Below are 23,232 nucleotides of genomic sequence, written 5' to 3' on the forward strand. Positions count from 1 at the left end.
TGGAAAATAATGCATTTTATTAGTTACTAACTGACGTGAACCCGGCGTTGCTCGACTTTTATCTACTATCTGTAAATATAATATCCATAACCTGTAGGAAGAAATTCTCTAAATGATAGTGAAAACCATATCAAACTCCGTTGCATACTTTAGAACAGAGGTTCCCAAAGTGTTCTATATGGAAAATAATGCATTTTATTAGTTACTAACTGACGTGAACCCGGCGTTGCTCGACTTTTATCTACTATCTGTAAATATAATATCCATAACCTGTAGGAAGAAATTCTCTAAATGATAGTGAAAACCATATCAAACTCCGTTGCATACTTTAGAACAGAGGTTCCCAAAGTGTTCTATATGGAAAATAATGCATTTTATTAGTTACTAACTGACGTGAACCCGGCGTTGCTCGACTTTTATCTACTATCTGTAAATATAATATCCATAACCTGTAGGAAGAAATTCTCTAAATGATAGTGAAAACCATATCAAACTCCGTTGCATACTTTAGAACAGAGGTTCCCAAAGTGTTCTATATGGAAAATAATGCATTTTATTAGTTACTAACTGACGTGAACCCGGCGTTGCTCGACTTTTATCTACTATCTGTAAATATAATATCCATAACCTGTAGGAAGAAATTCTCTAAATGATAGTGAAAACCATATCAAACTCCGTTGCATACTTTAGAACAGAGGTTCCCAAAGTGTTCTATATGGAAAATAATGCATTTTATTAGTTACTAACTGACGTGAACCCGGCGTTGCTCGACTTTTATCTACTATCTGTAAATATAATATCCATAACCTGTAGGAAGAAATTCTCTAAATGATAGTGAAAACCATATCAAACTCCGTTGCATACTTTAGAACAGAGGTTCCCAAAGTGTTCTATATGGAAAATAATGCATTTTATTAGTTACTAACTGACGTGAACCCGGCGTTGCTCGACTTTTATCTACTATCTGTAAATATAATATCCATAACCTGTAGGAAGAAATTCTCTAAATGATAGTGAAAACCATATCAAACTCCGTTGCATACTTTAGAACAGAGGTTCCCAAAGTGTTCTATATGGAAAATAATGCATTTTATTAGTTACTAACTGACGTGAACCCGGCGTTGCTCGACTTTTATCTACTATCTGTAAATATAATATCCATAACCTGTAGGAAGAAATTCTCTAAATGATAGTGAAAACCATATCAAACTCCGTTGCATACTTTAGAACAGAGGTTCCCAAAGTGTTCTATATGGAAAATAATGCATTTTATTAGTTACTAACTGACGTGAACCCGGCGTTGCTCGACTTTTATCTACTATCTGTAAATATAATATCCATAACCTGTAGGAAGAAATTCTCTAAATGATAGTGAAAACCATATCAAACTCCGTTGCATACTTTAGAACAGAGGTTCCCAAAGTGTTCTATATGGAAAATAATGCATTTTATTAGTTACTAACTGACGTGAACCCGGCGTTGCTCGACTTTTATCTACTATCTGTAAATATAATATCCATAACCTGTAGGAAGAAATTCTCTAAATGATAGTGAAAACCATATCAAACTCCGTTGCATACTTTAGAACAGAGGTTCCCAAAGTGTTCTATATGGAAAATAATGCATTTTATTAGTTACTAACTGACGTGAACCCGGCGTTGCTCGACTTTTATCTACTATCTGTAAATATAATATCCATAACCTGTAGGAAGAAATTCTCTAAATGATAGTGAAAACCATATCAAACTCCGTTGCATACTTTAGAACAGAGGTTCCCAAAGTGTTCTATATGGAAAATAATGCATTTTATTAGTTACTAACTGACGTGAACCCGGCGTTGCTCGACTTTTATCTACTATCTGTAAATATAATATCCATAACCTGTAGGAAGAAATTCTCTAAATGATAGTGAAAACCATATCAAACTCCGTTGCATACTTTAGAACAGAGGTTCCCAAAGTGTTCTATATGGAAAATAATGCATTTTATTAGTTACTAACTGACGTGAACCCGGCGTTGCTCGACTTTTATCTACTATCTGTAAATATAATATCCATAACCTGTAGGAAGAAATTCTCTAAATGATAGTGAAAACCATATCAAACTCCGTTGCATACTTTAGAACAGAGGTTCCCAAAGTGTTCTATATGGAAAATAATGCATTTTATTAGTTACTAACTGACGTGAACCCGGCGTTGCTCGACTTTTATCTACTATCTGTAAATATAATATCCATAACCTGTAGGAAGAAATTCTCTAAATGATAGTGAAAACCATATCAAACTCCGTTGCATACTTTAGAACAGAGGTTCCCAAAGTGTTCTATATGGAAAATAATGCATTTTATTAGTTACTAACTGACGTGAACCCGGCGTTGCTCGACTTTTATCTACTATCTGTAAATATAATATCCATAACCTGTAGGAAGAAATGTTCTATTTTAGAACAGAGGTTCCCAAAGTGGTCTATATGGACCACCAGGGGTCGATATCGGCTTGCTGGGGGTCTATGTCAGCGGGAATAAAATTTGGGGGTCCACAAAATTCAAATGGGGATACATACGAGCGGACCCCCATTTACCCCAAGTCAACATTTAGTAGTTCCGTAAATGACACAATAGACCTAACACAAATATAATAGACTGAGAAATTACTTATTTGATCCTATTTGTATTTTTATATTTCGTAAGGTTTTCAATTGAGGTTTATAAATATAGTCTACGTTCCTTTTCTCGTCAGAATTAATATATTCATGCAAAACATTGCACATTGGAAGCCACGAATTTTCCTAGTTCCCCAACTGGTTTTTGAAAAACGTCCAGGACGTTTAACATTTAAATGCACTTCACACAGAATTCAAAACTAAGTTTGAGGACATTTTGACTAAATGACTGGAAATGGAACGTTAAAGAATAGGATATCATGTGACAAGAAGAACTGACCATAACACCCCAAAAACAAATAACAAAAATATATTTATCTGCATGTTTTTTTTTTGATATCTCTTTTTTTGCCATTGCTCACGTTTTGCTGTTTAAATTTTTTTTGTTAATACATAGTGTATAATGAAATTTGCTGTGCTGTGTATGATGTGAACATTTTTAAGTGGACTGTTGACATATACGTTTTTTTGCAGAGCTTATCTAATGATTTTTTTTTCATGTCAATAGTCTGTAAATGTTCCTAAACAATAAATAAATAAAAAGACCTGTCTAGTGGTAAAGATGAACTGATTTATTTTCTTTAAATGCGCTGCTTATATCAAATTTGGCAGGCGCGATAGTTTCATTTGGCTGTCGGCCGTAAAAGGGTGGAAAATCTGTCCCCGCTAGATGGGGTATATAATCTGACAAAATATGTTGCATATGTATTCATTTAGTCAGTTTACTTGCTGTAAGCAGTCGATTAAATTTGCATTTATAAAATAATTATAGAGGCTCACCTGTATAACATATACAGTGTTTAATATTATGACATGTAGTAAAAGATGTATCATGCCAACTAGATTTTGGTTTGTCAACAAACAAGAGAAAATAAGAAATGTATTTAAAAGTTGAAATTAAATTTTATCATCAAGCGATCAAATTTGCAGATAGTGTAAAGTTAAGATTTCCCCCCCGTAGAGTAGCGATCCGAAATAAGTTAACCTCTCAGACATAGAATTTTATTTATTATGTGTCCCTTTGAGAACTGTCAGAACGTGATAATTTTTGTGTTATTTACGAGTTTTACTAAAAGCTTCATAACTCACGTTTTGGGAAACGTAGCCTTGTTCTAAAAAATGTTTTTGAAAGATTATGAAATCCACTATCGCACTGTGTTGTTATACGTAAATATTTTGCGTTTCTAAATATACATTTTATGAAAACGTCAACAATATGTAAAAATCGCTTACCATTATTTCCGTCCAAACTAAAATATTTTTAATAAATTATTTAGAAACGCAATAAATTATTAACGAACATCTTGACAGTTTCAATCGGCTTAGATAATGCACCTCTACGTTCCATAGATATTCTTGAATACTTAGTATTGTTATTCATCATGCGTAGCGTTATTCATCATCGATACTCTGTTTTTTAAATCATGGGAATCCGTATACTAGTGATGGAAATAAATCATTTTTTGTAAAATCTCGCGCGTTTACGTGAAAAGACGTTCTAATGTCTAAATTGACGAACAACAATAGTAACGCCTTTCGACTTTTACATGGTATAATTTAAATCATGAGACATAAAACATTATACATGGGATACAAATCGCGTAAGTAATAACCCTAGAAGCCTATTCTATTTTATAGGTACATACCTAATGCATACGTCTCAGAGGCGTACTCATGTAAATGACAGCCAGTAGGCCAAAATATACCTACTTGTGCCCTATTTTTCGATGGAAAGTTAAGGTTGGTATGTAAACTAATAATCAAACACAGTTTTATCACAGGTATTTATTACAACGAATCAAAACATTATGCTTATATTCAAACAAAAAAATCACCTTCCTAATATGCATTTTAAGCTAGGAATATGCATTTGAAGTTTCTATTTTGGTACAATTCGTGGTCGAATTCCATTATAAAGATATATTATGTAAATTTAAAAAAATTTCCCTCTTGTGAAAAATTAATCTAGAGAGGATGTGATTAAAAATAAAACAAGAATCTTCTAAGCTGAACACTGTATAGAGAGTTTTCATGGCGGTTTTTTTAAAGAATTATATTGGTTTCCTTTGACATATCGCAGATGCCGCCTGGTCCACGAAATCTCCAAATGCGTCTTCTGTTTCCTGGGAGAAAAGGCTGCTGTCGGACCAATGAAGCTCGAAATGCCCTTCCTCTTACCTAGAAAAAGACAAAGTTCGAGACCAAGAATACACTATTCTAGTATTGTACACATAATTATTCTAACTAACTTCTAACATCACGCCGTTTCTCCGCAGGGATAGGCAGAGAGGAGGAACCGCCAAACCACTCGGTCTTGGCACACACTTCTTGCCTCATTCACATTCATACATCGTCCTATTCTGACTCTTGACATGGCCCTTCTTATATATCTCATTCAACTGATCGTGTCTTCCTCGGGCGTCCCCGACTTCGGCTATCATTCGCATATATTCTCCTTACACTCCTTCGCTCATTCGGTCTACATACCCGAACAGTCTATTCGTCTCTTTCTTAATCTTACTCATTTCGCTGACATCTGCCTTGCACTCTTTGCGGATCTCCATATACCTCACATGATCATACATGGTTTTACCACACAGACGCTAAATGGCGTCTTGGAAATTTCTGTTAATTTTAAAACTAAATTTGCAAACATTGTACTTTGATCTCTCTCTCTCTCTCTGGACCTTGGGTTACAAGGTCAGACCGGAGATATAAGCCCCTGGATAAGTGACAACTAGCAAGCGACAGGCTTTTCCGTCGAAAGTACAGAATTAAGATTTAAAAATTTAAATTGAAATGATATCTCAGTGTTGCCATTTCAATTATTGAACTTGCATACACGCCCCTGAAAACAATAATGTTGACAGAGAGAATGCGCTAGAGCTTAGTTAATAAATATCTCACAGAAACTATTTATTATGAAGTTGACTTGTTTCTATACAGTCATAAAAGAAAAAAATTTCCCGCCCCATCAGACAATAACCTCTGCGTTATATAAATCCTTAACTAGAGTTTCTCATATTATTATTCTTATTATATTCATCGTAACAGAATTGCTTTTTATATTTTTATATTTATGCTTTTTATATTAATGACAACAAAACTAGAAGCCTCTTAATCAACGATTATAAAAAAAAATTGACGATGAAAACCTAGAAAGTACAAACTCGAGAGATTTGATCAGCAGACAATATGACAATCTTATGGCTAAAATGGAAACCATTACTAAATTGGTTGAGTCACTGAAAAATACGCTTGTCGAAAAGGACAATCAAATAAAGTGCCTGGAAGTCAAACTGTCGGAAGTAGATCAAAGACCATAAGGTGCCTTGAATACGGTTGCTGCTACCCACTCTCAGTCAAGTAGCCAATTTCCCCGCTTGCCACCTATAACCAGGAACAATGCCCTTCCTGGCCCTGCTAGACCTTCAGTTTTAGTTTTTCCAGCTGAAAATTCACAGTCCACTGAAGCTACCCTAAAAACACTGAAAACTGCCATAAATCCTGCCACCCTGGGCATTCAAGTGACCGAGTTGCGTGAGTCAAAAAGTAGTGGGGTGTTAATCCACCCTAGCACTTCAGCCGAAGCGGAAAAATTGGCAAATGCTCCAGCGCTATCTGAAGCGGGCCTAAAAGCAACCATCGCCCCAAACCGCCTCCCTCGCATTGCTATCCACGACCTTCCTCAAAATATTTCGCCTGATAAAATTATAAGTGCCGTCCATCATCAATCCTCCAACGATACAGGTCTATCTTTAGAACATTTAAAGGAGAATATGACCTTTTCTCATAAATCTGGCCCCGGCATAGGAAATTGCATCCACATTTTCCTCAGAGTTCCTCCATCTGTGCGCCACTCGTTGATATCTCGCACTAAACTTGCCATTGACTGGCAGCTACACCGGGTAAGAGACTGGGTAGATAGTTTGAAGTGTGGCCACTGTCAATTGTATGGTCACATAGCCTCGAAGTGCCAAGCAGACTTACCCACCTGTCCTCACTGTGCCAAAGTTGGCCACAATCGAGATGCCTGCCCCAAAAAGGAGAAATCTCCTGTATGTGCCACCTGTACTTTCTATAGGAAACCGGCTTCCCACAACACTGGAGCTCAAGACTGCCCCGCCCGCCAAGCTGCAGAGAGACGTGAACTTTCTAGGACAAATTTTTTAGGTTGAACCTGAACAATCATTCCGTGAAAAATTCTTTCTCGGCGTACTACCAAAATGTCCGTGGTCTAAATACAAAACTAAACACTATTCGCTGTAACGTCAGTGTATGTCATTATGACTTTTTATTCTTTACCGAAACATGTCTCTCTGATAATGTCGCATCTGCTGAACTTGGACTGTTTGATTATAATATTTTTCGTAGTGACCGTTCTACTACTTCTGGGAAGTCAAAAGGAGGTGGAGTGATGATATGTGTAAACAAAAAATACGCTTGCCATATTCTAGAATCATCCAACAATGTTTGTGATCAATTATTCTTGTGTGTTCTATTTGGTACCAAAAAGCTTGTACTTGGTTGTGTTTACTTTCCCCCGTCTTCCTCGTTAGAAGTCTACAAGTCACATACTGCTTTAATTGAGCATGTATCTAGAAACGCTGGTTCATTATTTATTTGTGGTGATTATAATTTGCCCAAAATATTGTGGCTAAATGACAATAAAGGTGTCAACACTCTCACTAGTAATCTTTCCTCACAAGCTATTGAAATTGTTAATTGTTTTGCCTATTTGAATACGTTTCAAGTAAATGCTGTCACTAACTGTTTGGATTCTTGCCTGGATTTAATTTTCACTAGAATACAAAATGTCATAGTAATTGAAGCTGATATCTCTTTGTTACCAATTGATTGATATCATCCACCTCTCTCGATTAACATCTCAATTTTTTTCAAACTAGCTTCATTGAAACCAAATGTCTCATATCACTACAAATTTCTCTATGGTGACTATTCAAATTTAAACAATTATCTTTCTCAGATTAACTGGTCAACACTATTTTTAAATTTTTATATCGTCGCCGTAGATGCCAAGAGAGTCAAGCCACAAAACCAGAAAGCTGAGAAAACGGCCCTCAAAGATTTTTGGCTACAAAAAAATCACATTTTTTTGTCATAACTTTTTTGTTTTTAAAGATAGAAGAGTGTAATTTTAGACATAGATATTTTGTGATGTTATCTTTTTATTAGTTAGATTGAATACATGTAAAAAACAGTATTATAAAAGTTATTTGGGTTATATCTCTTGACCACTGAATATTGAAATAAACAGATGGTACATTTGTGTGGTAGTCAAAAGAGTTAAGCCTCTTACGCCTGTTGACTACTGAGAATTTGCGGACAAATTACTAACTTTTTTTGGACTATACTCTAAACTCTAAAGGAAAGTCTATTAACTATCTAACCACCGCGCTGTTTCTCTAAGGGTTGAGCAGAGAGGATGGACCGCCAAACAGAGCTTGGCACTGCTTGCTTCATTCACATTCATACATAACCCTTCAGTTATTCTGACTCATGGCACGGCCCGACAATAGTATCTGGTTCACTTAATCGCGCCAAGTTTTTCTCAGGAGTCCTCCTACATGTCATTGTTCATCCACTCTACATGCTTCGTTATTCCGATCACACGCTCAAACCATCCTTTTCTTAATTTTTCTCATCACGCTTACATTATTTGCAAATTACCACATTTTTCACACAATAAAAACATGGTTTTACCACACATACACCTCAGAGATCTTATTTGTCCAAAATTCATTCAGACAAGATTTGAGATTTTCACGACCAAAAGTATTAGCGATTGATTTTTGGGGTATTATGCCGTGTTGTGCTACGACCTTCTTCAATGTGTCGAACAGCGTTAGTGTCCATTATTAGAAGAAGGTAGCGCAATACGGCATAAAACCCAAAATAAATCAGGCTAATCTATCATTCTACGCTCATAGTATACTTCCTCTGCCAGTTCTATGCCTCATTGCCATACACATTAAGATTGGTATCAGCATTCCATTTTTTGCATTTTAAGTCTGTGAATGTACTACTGTATCATCCCTTAAAATTTGGTCCATAGTCAAGCAATCTATCGTATGGTTACTATGTTTATACCTGTTGAAATAAAGTTGGCTGAGGTACATAAAAAAAATTAATACAAAGTTAGATTCTGAAGAAAATATTTATTACAAAAATGTTATAATAATTTTTAAATTCCATCTTCTCCGTCACTCTCCGAGCCATCATTCTCCCGAGATGGACCGTCCTCAGGCTGCAAATTTTTATAAAAATCATGATAGGTGGACGGAATGCTGCCTTTATCACACAATTTGAGTAGGTCCTTTAATTTGTCTTGGCCTATTTTTGGCTTTGAAAAATACAGTCTTTCTACTTCTACGCTTGCACAGGATAACGTTCGAAGCCGTCTTCGCTGAATGTTAAGGGTATCAAAGTCATTTCGGCTCAATTGATACTTATAAAAAACAGTAGTGGGTTCACCTTTTCGGTATTGAAACCACTTTACTTTGAGCCACTTTAATTTGTCTCCATTTTCTGATATATTTTTGTTTGTCATAACTTTATTGCTGTATTTTTTATAGTTAAGGAAGTCAGCATAATCCATTTCCACAACCTTGTGGTATGGTTTAGAAGTTTTTGCAGTACGGGCAACAACGTACCATCCATCTGGTGTGAACACGTCTATTTTTCTTCCTCGGGCCTCTATTGTGGAGTGCACAGAATCGCACTCCATCTCTGAGTGCCCTGATTCCATAAATTTTTGATTGATGACGTCAATCGGCAGCTGTTCCACTGCACGTAGGAACATAGCGGATACTACTGAGTTCCGATTTTGACCAGAAGCCGTGTCCGAGTACAGCGTCACTACTTTTTTGGGGCCTAATGACACCAAGAGGTTCCACAGACACGTAGCGATCTCCGAAGCACCCTTTGTGCCCACACCTTCGTGCCACATGTAATTCGTTGCTTGTCTGGAAGCCAGCTCATACACCGTGAAGTTATACGTTTTTAATTTTTTTGTATAATATAACTGTCCCACTTGTAAGCTCGGAGTCAATAATATTTTTTCCAGATCCATAGTGAAGCAACTGATGCTAGGATCATTCATAGCTTGGGCTTTGTCAATTTGTTTGTGTTCCCTTGCTTCTGTTTTTCTTGTTAAATGAAGATTAAATTGATCTTCGTCTCTTGACTTCTCTTCGTCAGACTTATTTTTGTACTGCGTACAAAAATCACACTGATCCTTTTTTGGTGTGTGAAATCCATAATTGAATTCTGTCACAAATATTTGTTTGTAGAAGCCGAGCTTTTCTGGTACCACGTTACGTTCTTTACAATACTCAACATAGTCTAAGTAAATTCTTGTCTCGCTCAAACCAGATGGCAAGTATTTTCTTTTACTGCTGCTCCGACAGTAATGCGAGGCAACTACGGGCAATGACTTGATGTGGTCCCTGATTATATTCCTAACTTCCTCGGATTTTTTGTTTGGCGGTTCCTTGCGACCTCTCTGATCTATTTCAGTGACACCTGAAGGAGTCAACTTTTTCATTGCACTTTCAACTTTTGTTCCCGAGATGACAAAGGTGGCCAAAAAAAATTTTTTGCACACTTGGACTCTCTCTCCATTTAACATTACCGTATATTCGAATGTATGTTGTCGTTTGATGGTGTCTCCACTACGGTATCGTCGTTTTACTGGAATACAATTTACATTGCCACCAATGAAGGCCCATCTCGCTCTGTCGGAATCCAGACTCAGATAGTCAGCCAACATTTGCTCCTGTTGAGATTTTCCTATTTTGGATGCGCAATTATAATGGCATTTACAGCTAACATCTCTAATTGTCCTTGCTTGAACTGTCTTTCCGGATCTGCTTTGGTATTCTTTACCTGCCATTCTCAATATCTTTTGGGAATTCCGTTTCCATTGGTTTGGGGTTCTCTTGCGTTTCCTACTTAAATCATCTGTCTGTTGGTTGCTTTCCAATATTTCAGAAATGGATGTTCCTGAGGCATTAACGTGGTGTTGATTTGAATGTTCTTGCCTGTTATTGTCTTCATTTTCGGAAAGGTTCACGTTCAAGTCTGTAAAACCGAACAAAGTGGTTTATTTCTTTGAAACACTGAAATAATTATTGAATTTTACAAGCAAATGATTCGCTGATAATCACAGGTTTTACAAGCCAACATAACAACTAGTATGCAGTAGTATTGTTAACAAATAAAAATACTGACCTCCCACATGCGTGCTTGGAGCGAAGCTTCGGAGCTCTGCGTATAATGCTGGGACAGCAATCTCATCCGGAACTTGCATGCCACCGTTCTGGCTGTGTTCTGCACATCCAGCTTGCACACCATTTAGAGGAGAGCCTGTAAAACAAAACAAAGTAGTTTACTTCTTTGAAACACCGAGATAAACATTGAATTTTACAAGCAAATGCTTCTCTGATAGTCACAGGTTTTACACAGCCAACATAATAACTAGTATGCATTAGTATTAATAACAAATAAAAATACTGACCTCCCGCATGCGTGCTTGAAGCGAAGCTTCGGAGCTCTGCGTATAATGCTGGGACAGCAATCTCATCCGGAACTTGCATGCCACCGTTCTGGCTGTGTTCTGCACATCCAGCTTGCACACCATTTAGAGGAGAGCCTGTAAAACAAAACAAAGTAGTTTACTTCTTTGAAACACCGAGATAAACATTGAATTTTACAAGCAAATGCTTCTCTGATAGTCACAGGTTTTACACAGCCAACATAATAACTAGTATGCATTAGTATTAATAACAAATAAAAATACTGACCTCCCGCATGCGTGCTTGAAGCGAAGCTTCGGAGCTCTGCGTATAATGCTGGGACAGCAATCTCATCCGGAACTTGCATGCCACCGTTCTGGCTGTGTTCTGCACATCCAGCTTGCACACCATTTAGAGGAGAGCCTGTAAAACAAAACAAAGTAGTTTACTTCTTTGAAACACCGAGATAAACATTGAATTTTACAAGCAAATGCTTCTCTGATAGTCACAGGTTTTACACAGCCAACATAATAACTAGTATGCATTAGTATTAATAACAAATAAAAATACTGACCTCCCGCATGCGTGCTTGAAGCGAAGCTTCGGAGCTCTGCGTATAATGCTGGGACAGCAATTTCATCCGGAACTTGCATGCCACCGTTCTGGCTGTGTTCTGCACATCCAGCTTGCACACCATTTAGAGGAGAGCCTGTAAAACAAAACAAAGTAGTTTACTTCTTTGAAACACCGAGATAAACATTGAATTTTACAAGCAAATGCTTCTCTGATAGTCACAGGTTTTACACAGCCAACATAATAACTAGTATGCATATTGTATTGATAACAAATAAAAATACTAACCTCCCACATACATGCTTCGAGAGACGTCCAGATTTTGCATGTTCAGGTCGTGTTCTGCACGTCCAGCTTGTACAGCATTCCCCTCAGAATCTACAAAACAAGTAAAACTGTCAGATTGTCGCATTGTTTTCAAACAATCGGAATCAACATTTTTAACTAGATTCTTACCTTTGAGGTTATGTTGATCCTGTGGATTTAAAACTGCTGCATCCATTTGTTTAGCACGTGAAGAACTCATTAGGTTCTGTGGATTAGCAGCTTTAGTTGATGCAATCATTTGTTTGCCACGTGAAGATTCCAATATGTTATGTCGAACCGGTGGATTTAAAGCAGCTCTGGCTGCTGCAACCATTTGTTTTCCGCGTGAATGATTCATTTCTTATCACTGTTTCACTAAATAAAGTTGAAAGTACAAACGTTTGTAGGCACAAAACGAAATAAAGCACAGAATCGCTGAACGAACCGAACTGATGTTGTATTAAAATAACACTGACCGACGCACTGAACACTGAACTGACAGTTCGCGATTCGCGATACTGTCGTGGGCGCAGACGTATGTGCAAGCGTGAACAAACCGACACGATAGGCATTTTGCTGAGTTAGAGGAAGACAACACTATAAATCATTGTCGAATGTGAGTAGAGGTGCGCACGCTTTCGAGAGAAGTTTGTGTTGCCAATGGCGTCAAGCCACGCATAAAATTAAATTATTGGGAAGTCAAAAGATCTATGTGGCTTGTCGTCATAGACTGCTTTAACTTGTGTAAAATTATTCGAAAGTCAAAAGTCTATGCGGCTTGTAGTTTTTGACTGCTTTGATTGTTTTCATCGATGTGTGTTAGATCTATTGGCAAATTTCAAAATACTCAATAACGGAGTGTTTTATGGCTTAAATCTTTTGACCACGGCAACTTTGAAGGTTTTCAAACACTTCTGCATACTTAACTCATTTTCGCCAAATTTGTGGCTTGACTCTCTTGACATCTACGGCGACGATATTAATGACGCTGTATATAAATTTATTGAATGTTTATCAAGTGCTATTGATTTGTTTATTCCTAAGGGATTATACTGTCAACCCAAGTTTCCTAATTGGTTTAGCTCGACTCTTAAACAATTAATAATTGAAAAAAAGAAAACCCATAAGTTATTTAAAGTGATTGGAAACTTAAACTTTTATCGAAAATTCTCTCAGCTAAGGGAATTGTCCAAAATCGAATCAGCCAAGTGCTATAAATCCTTTGTTGAAGTTACAGAGACAAAACTACTCAAAAATCATAAACAATTTTGGCAATTTGTTGCGCAAAAGCGTGCTGATAATGATCTCCCTTCAAGTATGTTTTATAATGAAACTCATGCTACTAATGGTCATGACATCGCCAACCTTTTTGCTAAACATTTCTCCTCTGTATATTCTGATGCGTCATGCACCATCCCTCCACTTAACTATGACCATAATATTGACTTGTAGAGGTATACCAAGCCTTAAATAATCTTTCTCATAAAAAAACTTCCGGACCTGATGGCATTCCAGAAATCTTACTAAAAGAATGTAAATATACATTATCTAACCCAATTTGTATGTTGTAAAACTTATCACTATCATCTGGAACATTTGCAGACTCATGGAAAATTTCGTATATTCGACCCATTGTCAAGTCTGGGAACAAATCAAATATTGGAAATTACACACCAATATCAATTATATCTAATATTCCGAAAATATTTGAGTCAATAATTACAAAGAAAATCACTCCTATTTTCAAAAATGTTCTGATTGAGGAACAGCATGGATTTAGATCGGCGAAATCTACAACTAATTTACTGTCTTTTACAAACATCATTGTTAAAGCTTTAGAAGACAACTCTCAGGCTGATGTCCTTTACACTGACTTCTCTAAAGCCTTTGACAAAGTAAATCACTCAATCCTCATGGCCAAACTTTATGCTATAGGTATTAGAAACCCCTTGTTATCATTTTTTCAATCTTACTTGAGTGATAGAAAACAAAGAGTTAAAATAAATAACTTTGAATCCTTTAACATTGATGTAACGTCCGGTGTTCCCCAAGGAGCCCATTTGGCACCGCTTCTTTTTAACCTTTTTATTAACGACTTAACTAAAGTCTTTTCGCACACACGCTTCTGGCTTTTTGCTGATGAAAATAAGATTCTTAAGATACTTAAATCCTTTCTTGACTGTTAACTATTACATCTTGATATTGATTCATTTAATGATTGGTGCAAACTAAACTGCTTGGAACTTAATGTTGATAAATGCAAAGTTTTGTCCGTTTATAGAGCCAATAAACCTATTCAGTTTGAGTATAAACTAAATGGTGCTTGTATATCAACTGTCACATCCATCAAGGACCTTGGGGTCACTCTTGATTGCAAACTCTCTTTTCGAGATCATATAAATAACATCGTAAATAAATCACTTAAACTACTCGGGTTCATTCATAGAATTACTTCAGACTTTAAACATATAAGAACACTTAAAACTCTCTATTGTTCGTTGGTCCGCCCTAACCTTGAATATGCCAGTGTCATTTGGTTTCCTTTCTATGCTATCCACATTAGTCACATCGAATCTGTCCAACATCGCTTCCTACGGCGAATTGCTTGGAGGTTAGGACTCGAAAGAGGCGATTACTCATATGAGGAAATTGAACAAACTTTAAACCTATCTTCTTTAGAAAAACGTAGAAAAGACTCCGATCTAATTTGCATATTTAAAATAATCAATAGTATAACCGACTCACCTGAACTGTTAAGGTGCCTGTAAACGATCAAATTTGTTTGTCAAATTTACGTGTTTGTCAAATTATTTGAACGTCTGCGGCCTTGTTTGATGTGCTTGTCAAACAAACTACGTGTTTGACGTGTTTGTCAGAAATTCTGATTGACGGAAAGTTTGAACGATATTTGACAACATGTTTAAACGTTTGCGGGGGTGTGTTAGCTAAATAATACGTCACTTTGTGACTGATTGTGGACCCCGCAAATCAACTTTGACTCCCGTCCAGGGGAGTCTTGGACGCCAAACTCTGACTAAATCAGAGTATGTTAAAATGCGGAGAGCACGAATACCCCGTCTCAGAGCATGGGCAATTAATTAATATGACATTCCTGCAAAGGTTTTGATCAGGGTTTCTCTACAAATAAAAAGCAGAGGTAGGTAGATAATTTTGAACATTCTATTGTGATGATAAGTATTTATACAAATTAATAAAGTAGGACTCACCCCGGGACCATTATTACACTTTCCCTACTCTAAACTAACTATGAATCATCCACGGCGGTAAATCTGCAGTGGAAGAGGCCCATCTCGCCTCCTCGTGGTGATTTTGACGCCTTGTCCTGCGCGACATCAAGATAATTCGTCCTCCGTGACGACCAGCTGGTGGGAAGGGACCCTTAGACCTTCTGTGTGCGTGATTATCATCCAGACTTCCAGCCGATAAGATTGAGAGCCCCGTATTGTGTTGGCGGTGCATCCGTTTTAAATATATTCCCGACGGGAAATCTCTTGCTGCAGTTATCAAAACTCGCGGGCGTAACGCCTACTCAGTAGAACGATTCTTTTGATTAATCCGGAACATTATATTAAACATACGAGCCGGGCCGGCACTGTCCTCGTGTTTTAAATCCCAGTCCAAAAAATCTCGCTTATTACGCGGATGAATGCAGAAATACTTTTTAATTAATAACTTGACATTTTCTTCGCCCGAATGTCGTCAATTCCGAACTTCTTATTGCATTAGCACATTTGCAATTTTAAATTCCGTGACTGTCGTTTTAACAGCGGGCCGCACAATCCGCTGTCAAAACCAGAGTGCGGAAACGGAAAAACAAAACAGGCCGGCCACGCTCGCGCCCAAAAAAATTAAGCAGTACCGCCAACATATACGACTAATACATTGAAATAGTACCTAACTACTTTAAAATCGCTTCATAACAGGTGTTTATCAAACAAACGTCAGTTTCGTGTTGCCATCACTATGGGGAGTGCTGCGTCATCGAATGTTATAAGTGAAAGAGACTTTTTATTACATTTTATATCCATATATCGCGATCTGCCGCAACTGTGGAAAGTAAAATGCAGGGACTATATGGACAAGAATAAAAGAAACATAGGAATAAAAACAATAACGGATTTATTAAAAGTATTTCGCGCCAATATTACGGAAGAAGACGTGAAAAAAAAATCAACATTTTACGAACGACATACAGACGTGAGTCGAACAAAATAAAAAAATCGAAGCTTTCTGGCTCTGGAATCGATGATGTATATGCACCCACACTGTGGTACTATAAGGAGCTGCAATTTTTGGAGGATCAGATGGAAGAGGACCCAAGTATTTGCAGCATAGAGCAACAGGTAGCAGTAGAAGCACAATTTTATCGTAGTCACGTAGTATTAAATCACTGTAAGCATTTGTTTTGCCATGTAACAGCGCCCACGGTATTAAAATATTCACAAAAGTCATCTGTAACTTGTTTTGCTTGTAAAGCAGCGTTCCTTGCTCGAGTTTGTTCAATTTCTAACATTTGATTTTGTTCATTTCTCCAAGAACCAGGTATAATAGTCCCCGTGACAGCATCTTCGACATCTATTTCTCCGGGTCGAATATAATTTTTTTTGTTTCATAAGTAAATTGTGTAAACGACAACACGCCATGACTATGATTTTCGCTTTATCTGGAGATAGTTTTATAGATTTTTGAAAAATCTTGAAACGATTTGAAAGAATACCAAACACATTTTCAATAATTCGTCGAGCACGAGACAAACGATAATTGAAAATCCTTCTGTTATCATTTAAGACGTTTTTGTTATAAGGTTTAATAAAATTTGGATGCAACTGGAAAGCTTCGTCGCCCACAAATACATAGGGCATTCTTTTTTCTGTATTTGGTAATGCTTCAGGACCTGGAATATGTAACTGTTTATTTTCAAAGTGATTCCAAAACTTTGTATTTTTTATCACTCCTCCATCTGATATTCTACCATTAGTGCCAACATCAACCATGATGAATTCATAGTCTGCATTGGCTATGGCCATAAGCACTATGCTAAATGATCCCTTGTAATTATAATAATGGGAACCAGAATTCTCAGGTTTTAATAGTGTAACATGTTTTCCGTCTACAGCCCCAATGCAGTTAGAAAATTGCCATCGGTTTTCAAATTGTCTCGCCAGCGTCCTCCAATTTTCTTGTGTTGTTGGTAACTGAAAGAAAATAAATGGGCATTATTATATTTATAATTTGTTGTTCATTGTTTACAGGAAACACCGACACTTGATTCATCTCAATCATCGATAAGTTCAGAGCCGGCAAAAAAGAAGAAAAAACATGATAATTTGCAACAGGACTAAATGTTATTGGCAAAAGAGCATTTTAAGAAACCGGAAAGTGAAGTTGCAGTAATGGCGAGGAATTGGGCCTTTAAGTTGTAAAGAATGTCTGTTGACCAAAGAAGGCTTGCAGAAAAATTTATCAATGACATATTATTTGAAGGAGAAGTTGGAAGCCTTCATAGATATTCTGTCATAATTAGCCCACCTCCTGAAACCCAAACATGGTCCCATAGACAATACACTTCCTCACCTACTCCACACTCTCCATCTCCTACACCAATCTACTACTACTACCATCACATACTCCATCACCATCACATACTCCGCCACCATCACATACTCCAGCAATAGAATATGGGACTTTGCAGTCAGGACAGCAGTCTGTGATTTACATTCGTTCACCGTCAAATCGGACAATTATTAGTTCTACCGATGAAGAAGAAGTTGAAACAGCAGCTAATTATTTAAAATCTTTTGATGTACTGTATGATTAAAATTAATAAAACTTAGCTGAATATTGAGTAATTTTCCATTTATCGCTTCACATGTTTCTAAAATAATGAGGCTGAGTGTACGAGGCGCAATGCAGGATTGGAATTTTAAATCTTCAAAATCAGCTCCACTTGCCAAATATCGCAGAGTTATCGATAGCCTTTGAGATGCGGGAATAGACATTCTCATAACTGTATCCTTTTTTTCAATGCGAGGACGAAGTAATTCTAACAAGTAATTAAAGGCTGGGTTATCCATTCGCAGAAAGTTACCATAATCTTCTGGTTCTGTACGTAATATATCCCTAAGCAAATTTTCATGGGTATATTTAGCTCTTAATTTTAGCCATTCTCTAGACCAACACCTTCTTTTTTTCTTTTTAAGACACAGAGCTAATGTGAACGCAAAAAATGCTTGGTCCGCATCCGTCATTTTTAACAACACAAAATATTTCGCTATTCACCCCACTTCAGACCGGATACAATAAACGTCAAAAGACAATTCCCGGCGAAAGCTGTAAATAAATGAACTAATATTTGACAAACTTCATTTGAACGTTTGCGGCCTTGCCAGGCCTTGCTCATCAAACACGTGACGAGCAAACGTAAAATTTGACAAACAAATTTGATCGTTTACAGGCACCTTTACAACTCATTCAATTCAACATCCCATCACGTAGACTCCGAAATAATGAATTGTTGTTCCTCAATCACCACTCAACTAACTATGGGTACCATTCTTCTTTGTCTAGAATGTCGAGACTTGTAAACTCAAGTCAGAGCATTGAATTTTTTGGTGTAAGTCTAAATGACTTTCAAAAAGCGATACGTAATGTGTAATTTTTCACAACTTAATCGTTATTGATGCTCTGACTTGTAGTTATTTTCTATATGTACATTTTCTATTTTACATTGTCTTTGTCCTTCACATACATGTACTCTCCATTCATGTTTTCTTATTCGTGTCAATAATATGGTTTTAATGGACATATTGTCCGTAAATTAATAAATAAATAAATATTTTTATAAGCAATAATTGTTCGCCTGAAACACTCATCCACATTGAAAAAATATCCTGATAAAAAATACATGACGCCAACGGGACATTAATTTATCAAAAAAATAATAATTAAATAAATAAATATAACTTTTCCTTTTCATGCAGACTAGATCATGCCTGGTCTGTTGAAACTTACAAGAAGCTATGGCCAAAGTCAACCACCTTTGTTCTAAATGCAAAATTAATTCACATTTTGGCCGCCAGAGAGCAATAATTAAAGAACCCGTGGGTATTTTTTTGCATCCATCGGTTTTTATTTTATTTTTTTATTCTTTATATTGGCTTTTACCCATTAAGAGTGATCTTGGCCATACATTACAACATTATTCTTATTAATAAATACAACAAATTACAGGATAAAATTGATTACATAACATAACATAACGTAACATAAATAAACCAAACATAACATAACATAGCATAACATAACATAACATAACATAACAAAACAAAACAAAACAAAACAAAACATAACATAACATAACATAAACATAACATTAACATAACATAACATAACAAAACATAACAAAACATAACATAACATAAACATAACATAACATACTTAACATAAACGGTACAGAGCTGGTAACAGTAGATTATCACAAAATTATTAAAAATAGGAACCTGTGTACAATATAAGTGGGCGCTTTTCGTTATTTAACCAAAGATTTTTCTAAAATTAGGAGCGTTTTTTTTTAAACAGAATTATGAAATTGGCCATCCATCGGTTATTTTTCACAAAATATACCAGTATAATGCCGATATCACAATGCTTGTCTATGACATTATTATTGTCTATGTAAAACTAATTTACCTTTTTGACACATTTGACTTTCTTCATCGCCAGCCGTTTCACACTCTCTAATTATACTTTATATCCCTTGCACTGCGTGGGTTACGTAGTTGAATTTATCATCCCATACTTGTGATAGTTTCTGGTGAGTACTAATGCTTTTATCAATCACCCTTATCATTTTTGCAACGGCAGTTATTACAAAATCAGATTGGTCGACCACTTTTCTTTGATATTGGCTATGGGATACTCAAATGCACAACTGCACTGTCTCTAACGCAACCTAGCTTAACTTTCGCGATTCGGTACACCTTTGTTGGGGAATCCATTGGCGTTTTGTTTGAAGAACGTTTACTGTCAATTTTACGTCTCCCTATTAAAATATAAATGTTTTAAAAGCATTTAAAATGTAAAATTTTATTTAGAACTTCCGTTTGTACTACGCTTTAAAAAAACTAACATTTGATTCAACTTATTTACAATAAACAAAAACTATTTGCATTTACGATTATGAAAAAGATTGATATTTAATATTATTTTCCTAAATAATAATTAACTCGAAAATTTGCAAACTGACACACCATTTTGACAGAAATACAACATGCAGTTTGCGCATATTTCGCACTTGTTTGTAGAAACTGCTAACTGATGATAAACCATTTTTCGTAATTTATATGTTTTTATTTATTTATACGATAAAAAATAACGTAAATAAAAACCCCGTTATTTTTTTTTATTAGTGTATTGAGGCAAGTTTTTTTTAAACGATTTTTAAATATTTTTGTAAATAAAAAAAAAATAACCTTACATAAGCCCTCCTTACCGGATCTAACCAAACCTAAAATATATTAACTAAACCCAACCTTAACCAACCTTTACTAATCTAACCCAACCTAACCGTTCATTACATTATAGACACGGGCGGGTTTATTACATTAGAATAAATTTCCACAACACCAGTTCCTTACGACGCGTAATGAAATCAACTTAGAACTAAAGTAGGGTTTAACGAAGTTCTTAAAAGATGGTGTAAATGTTGTCGCAAAAAAGAAAAATATCACAACCAACAAATAAGTCACAGAAAGGTTTGCGGGAGGTTTCTTTTCATAGAAACTACAGAATTAAGATAATAATATCGAATAATCAATTAACCCGTCTGAAACTTTTTGCATCCATCGGTTTTTTGTAAAAAAAAAAAATATAAGCATAAAGGTAGATCACACTTAGCCCGCGCCACGCCACGCAACGTGGGTCCACGTCACCATTTCCATATCTGGACTACTTACATAAAGGTAGATCACACTTAGCCCGCGCCACGCCACGCAACGTGGGTCCACGTCACCATTTCCATATCTGGACTACTTACATAAAGGTAGATCAAACTTAGCCCGCGCCACGCCACGCAACGTGGGTCCACGTCACCATTTCCATATCTGGACTACTTACATAAAGGTAGATCACACTTAGCCCGCGCCACCCCACGCAACGTGAGTCGACGTCACCATTTCCATATCTGGACTACTTACGATCCATACATTTTCAATGGAAATGGATGCTTTAGAATCACACTATGCAACACTCTACCAGCATATATCGGTTTTGTCGCTCGATAATAAAAAAATGAGTGACGAACAGTTCACTGAAACTGTTAGACAGCATGACGTGATATACAACATCAAATCAAAAGAATACAAAGATTCTGCTGTACGTAGTGCGGCTTGGGAAGAAATTTCAGCCTTTCATTGCAAGACCCGTAAAACTAACATAATAATATGTTCATACTTGTTGTACTGGTATTATACTTATATACTGTAACTAATATCACAATCTATTCATACTTGTACTCACATAGTGTGATTATCTAAAAGCCCAATAGGGCGTTAAAAAATAAATAAATACTTAAATAAATAACTACTTTCAATATTATACCCATATAATGAATGACAATCACACCTTAGATAAACTGCCAGTCTTTCTCTGGTACCAATTGACTTTCGAAAACGTGTATTGTTTCCTTAAATGACATTCAATAATGCTGTGAAGCTCTTCAAATGCCATTTTGCTAATACGGAAGTACATGAAGAATATTCCCTTATCTGATTCTAGTTCCTTCACTAAAGTATGGAACTCTCCCAACATTTTTCTTTTTTTGTTAATGTTGTGGACCCAAATACTTCTTCTCGCTATTTTATTTTTCTTTTTACGAGAATATTGATTTAATAATAATACTCATAGTAAATCATCTTCAAAATCGCTTTCAGAAGACATGGCAATGCTACGTTGAGTTGATGCTAAGGTTACCTGCTACGTGCAACCTACAATACTCACCAGACATTTCAGGTTATAATAATGAATGTGGAATCACAAACTTTATCCATTACTGGAAGCGCCAATTCTTGAGGGTCAGATACCCACAAGAATGTTTGTGATCCCAGGGTTCTCAGGGGGTTGGGTTCGAAACCAGAAATGTGTCAGGTTACAATGTGTAATTTAGAGTCAAGGAAAGAAGGTTTAAAGTAACATTAATGTATATTATTTCGAATACAATACAAGTCTATACACTCTACCGTGTGAGTTATAATGAAAACAATATAATAAAAGCCAGATACAAGCTTACCCCCAAGGTTCCGACCACGCTTTATCTATCTAGCTAATTAAGTAACATCCCACTCGAGCTGGAGCAGCACCTCATCAGGCTGAGCTCCAGGGGGCTCCAGACGGAGCAAGAGGAAGAGTCAGTTCCGCCTCCTGGCGACTGTTCGTGGCAGGAAACTGGCAATCTGGCGACTGAGGAAGAGGAATCTGGTGCCCGCGGTCGCATCCGTGTATCCTGGCGAGGATTCCCTTTATGTTTTTACCTTCCCAGTCTTTCCCTTCCCAGTACAGTCTGCAACCTGGCAGGCAACGGACGCGTGTAACTGTACGTTAGTCGCACTAACACGTTGAGACCCGAATACAAAACAGGATAAATAAAACGTTTGCGATGGAGGAAGAAGTTGATCCGCATGACTACATATACAAAGCTAAGAAAGAAATTGCTGAAATGACCGCATTATTCGATGAATCAAGAATCACAAAAGAAACAAAAATAGAAATCTCGAAAAAAATGAGCTCTATTATGGAAAATATTTCGCATATGGCGATAGACCTAGCAAAACTGAAAGAAAAAAATACAATGCTGAAGGAAATGCTAAAAACTAAAAATGAAAGAGTAACGTACGCGTCAGCAGTAAAAACCAACTATCACCAAGAAGAGATTGAAGAAAAAAACTTTCCAATTAAAATAACTTCATTAAATACGAAACAAAATCAAGACCAACTTAAGGAAACAATACAAAATAAAATTAAAATATCTGCTCTGGGCATCGGAGTAAACAGCATGAAAAAAATAACTAACAACAGATTAATTATAACTTGCCCTAAAAAAGAAGATGCAACCAAACTGAAAAATGAAATAAACAAAATA

General features: G+C 36.4%; 2 protein-coding genes across 5 annotated transcripts in view; one reads left to right on the plus strand and one right to left on the minus strand.

Moving 5' to 3' along the window:
• LOC149414423 (salivary endonuclease-like) overlaps window positions 1-4,943 on the plus strand; it is a 34,679-nt gene extending 29,736 nt beyond the window's left edge. Inside the window, exon 7 of the mRNA XM_089644170.1 lies at window positions 4,938-4,943. Coding sequence (XP_089500296.1) covers window positions 4,938-4,943 — 6 coding nt within the window. The remainder of the gene's footprint in view (window positions 1-4,937) is intronic.
• A 3,877-nt stretch (window positions 4,944-8,820) lies between these two features.
• Window positions 8,821-13,057, minus strand: LOC149414424 (uncharacterized). 4 transcript variants are annotated; one of them, XM_089643813.1, is made up of 4 exons: window positions 12,228-13,057; window positions 11,201-12,149; window positions 10,915-11,049; window positions 8,821-10,764 (listed from the first exon to the last, which is right to left on the minus strand). In XM_089643813.1, the coding sequence occupies exons 2-4, from the start codon at window positions 11,277-11,279 to the stop codon at window positions 8,867-8,869; spliced, it is 2,112 nt and encodes a 703-aa protein (XP_089499939.1). In that variant the 5' UTR covers window positions 11,280-12,149; window positions 12,228-13,057; the 3' UTR covers window positions 8,821-8,866. The 4 variants fall into 4 exon arrangements, with proteins under 4 accessions (XP_089499939.1, XP_089499938.1, XP_089499937.1 ...); XM_089643812.1 differs by having other exon boundaries at window positions 11,201-11,907; window positions 12,060-13,057; XM_089643811.1 differs by having other exon boundaries at window positions 11,201-11,621; window positions 11,773-13,057.
• Window positions 13,058-23,232: the final 10,175 nt, after the last annotated feature.

This window comes from Hesperophylax consimilis, chromosome 20 (genome assembly GCF_061612785.1).
Source record: "Hesperophylax consimilis isolate HC1 chromosome 20, BYU_Hcon_1.0, whole genome shotgun sequence".
Taxonomy (NCBI): Eukaryota; Metazoa; Arthropoda; class Insecta; order Trichoptera; family Limnephilidae; genus Hesperophylax; species Hesperophylax consimilis.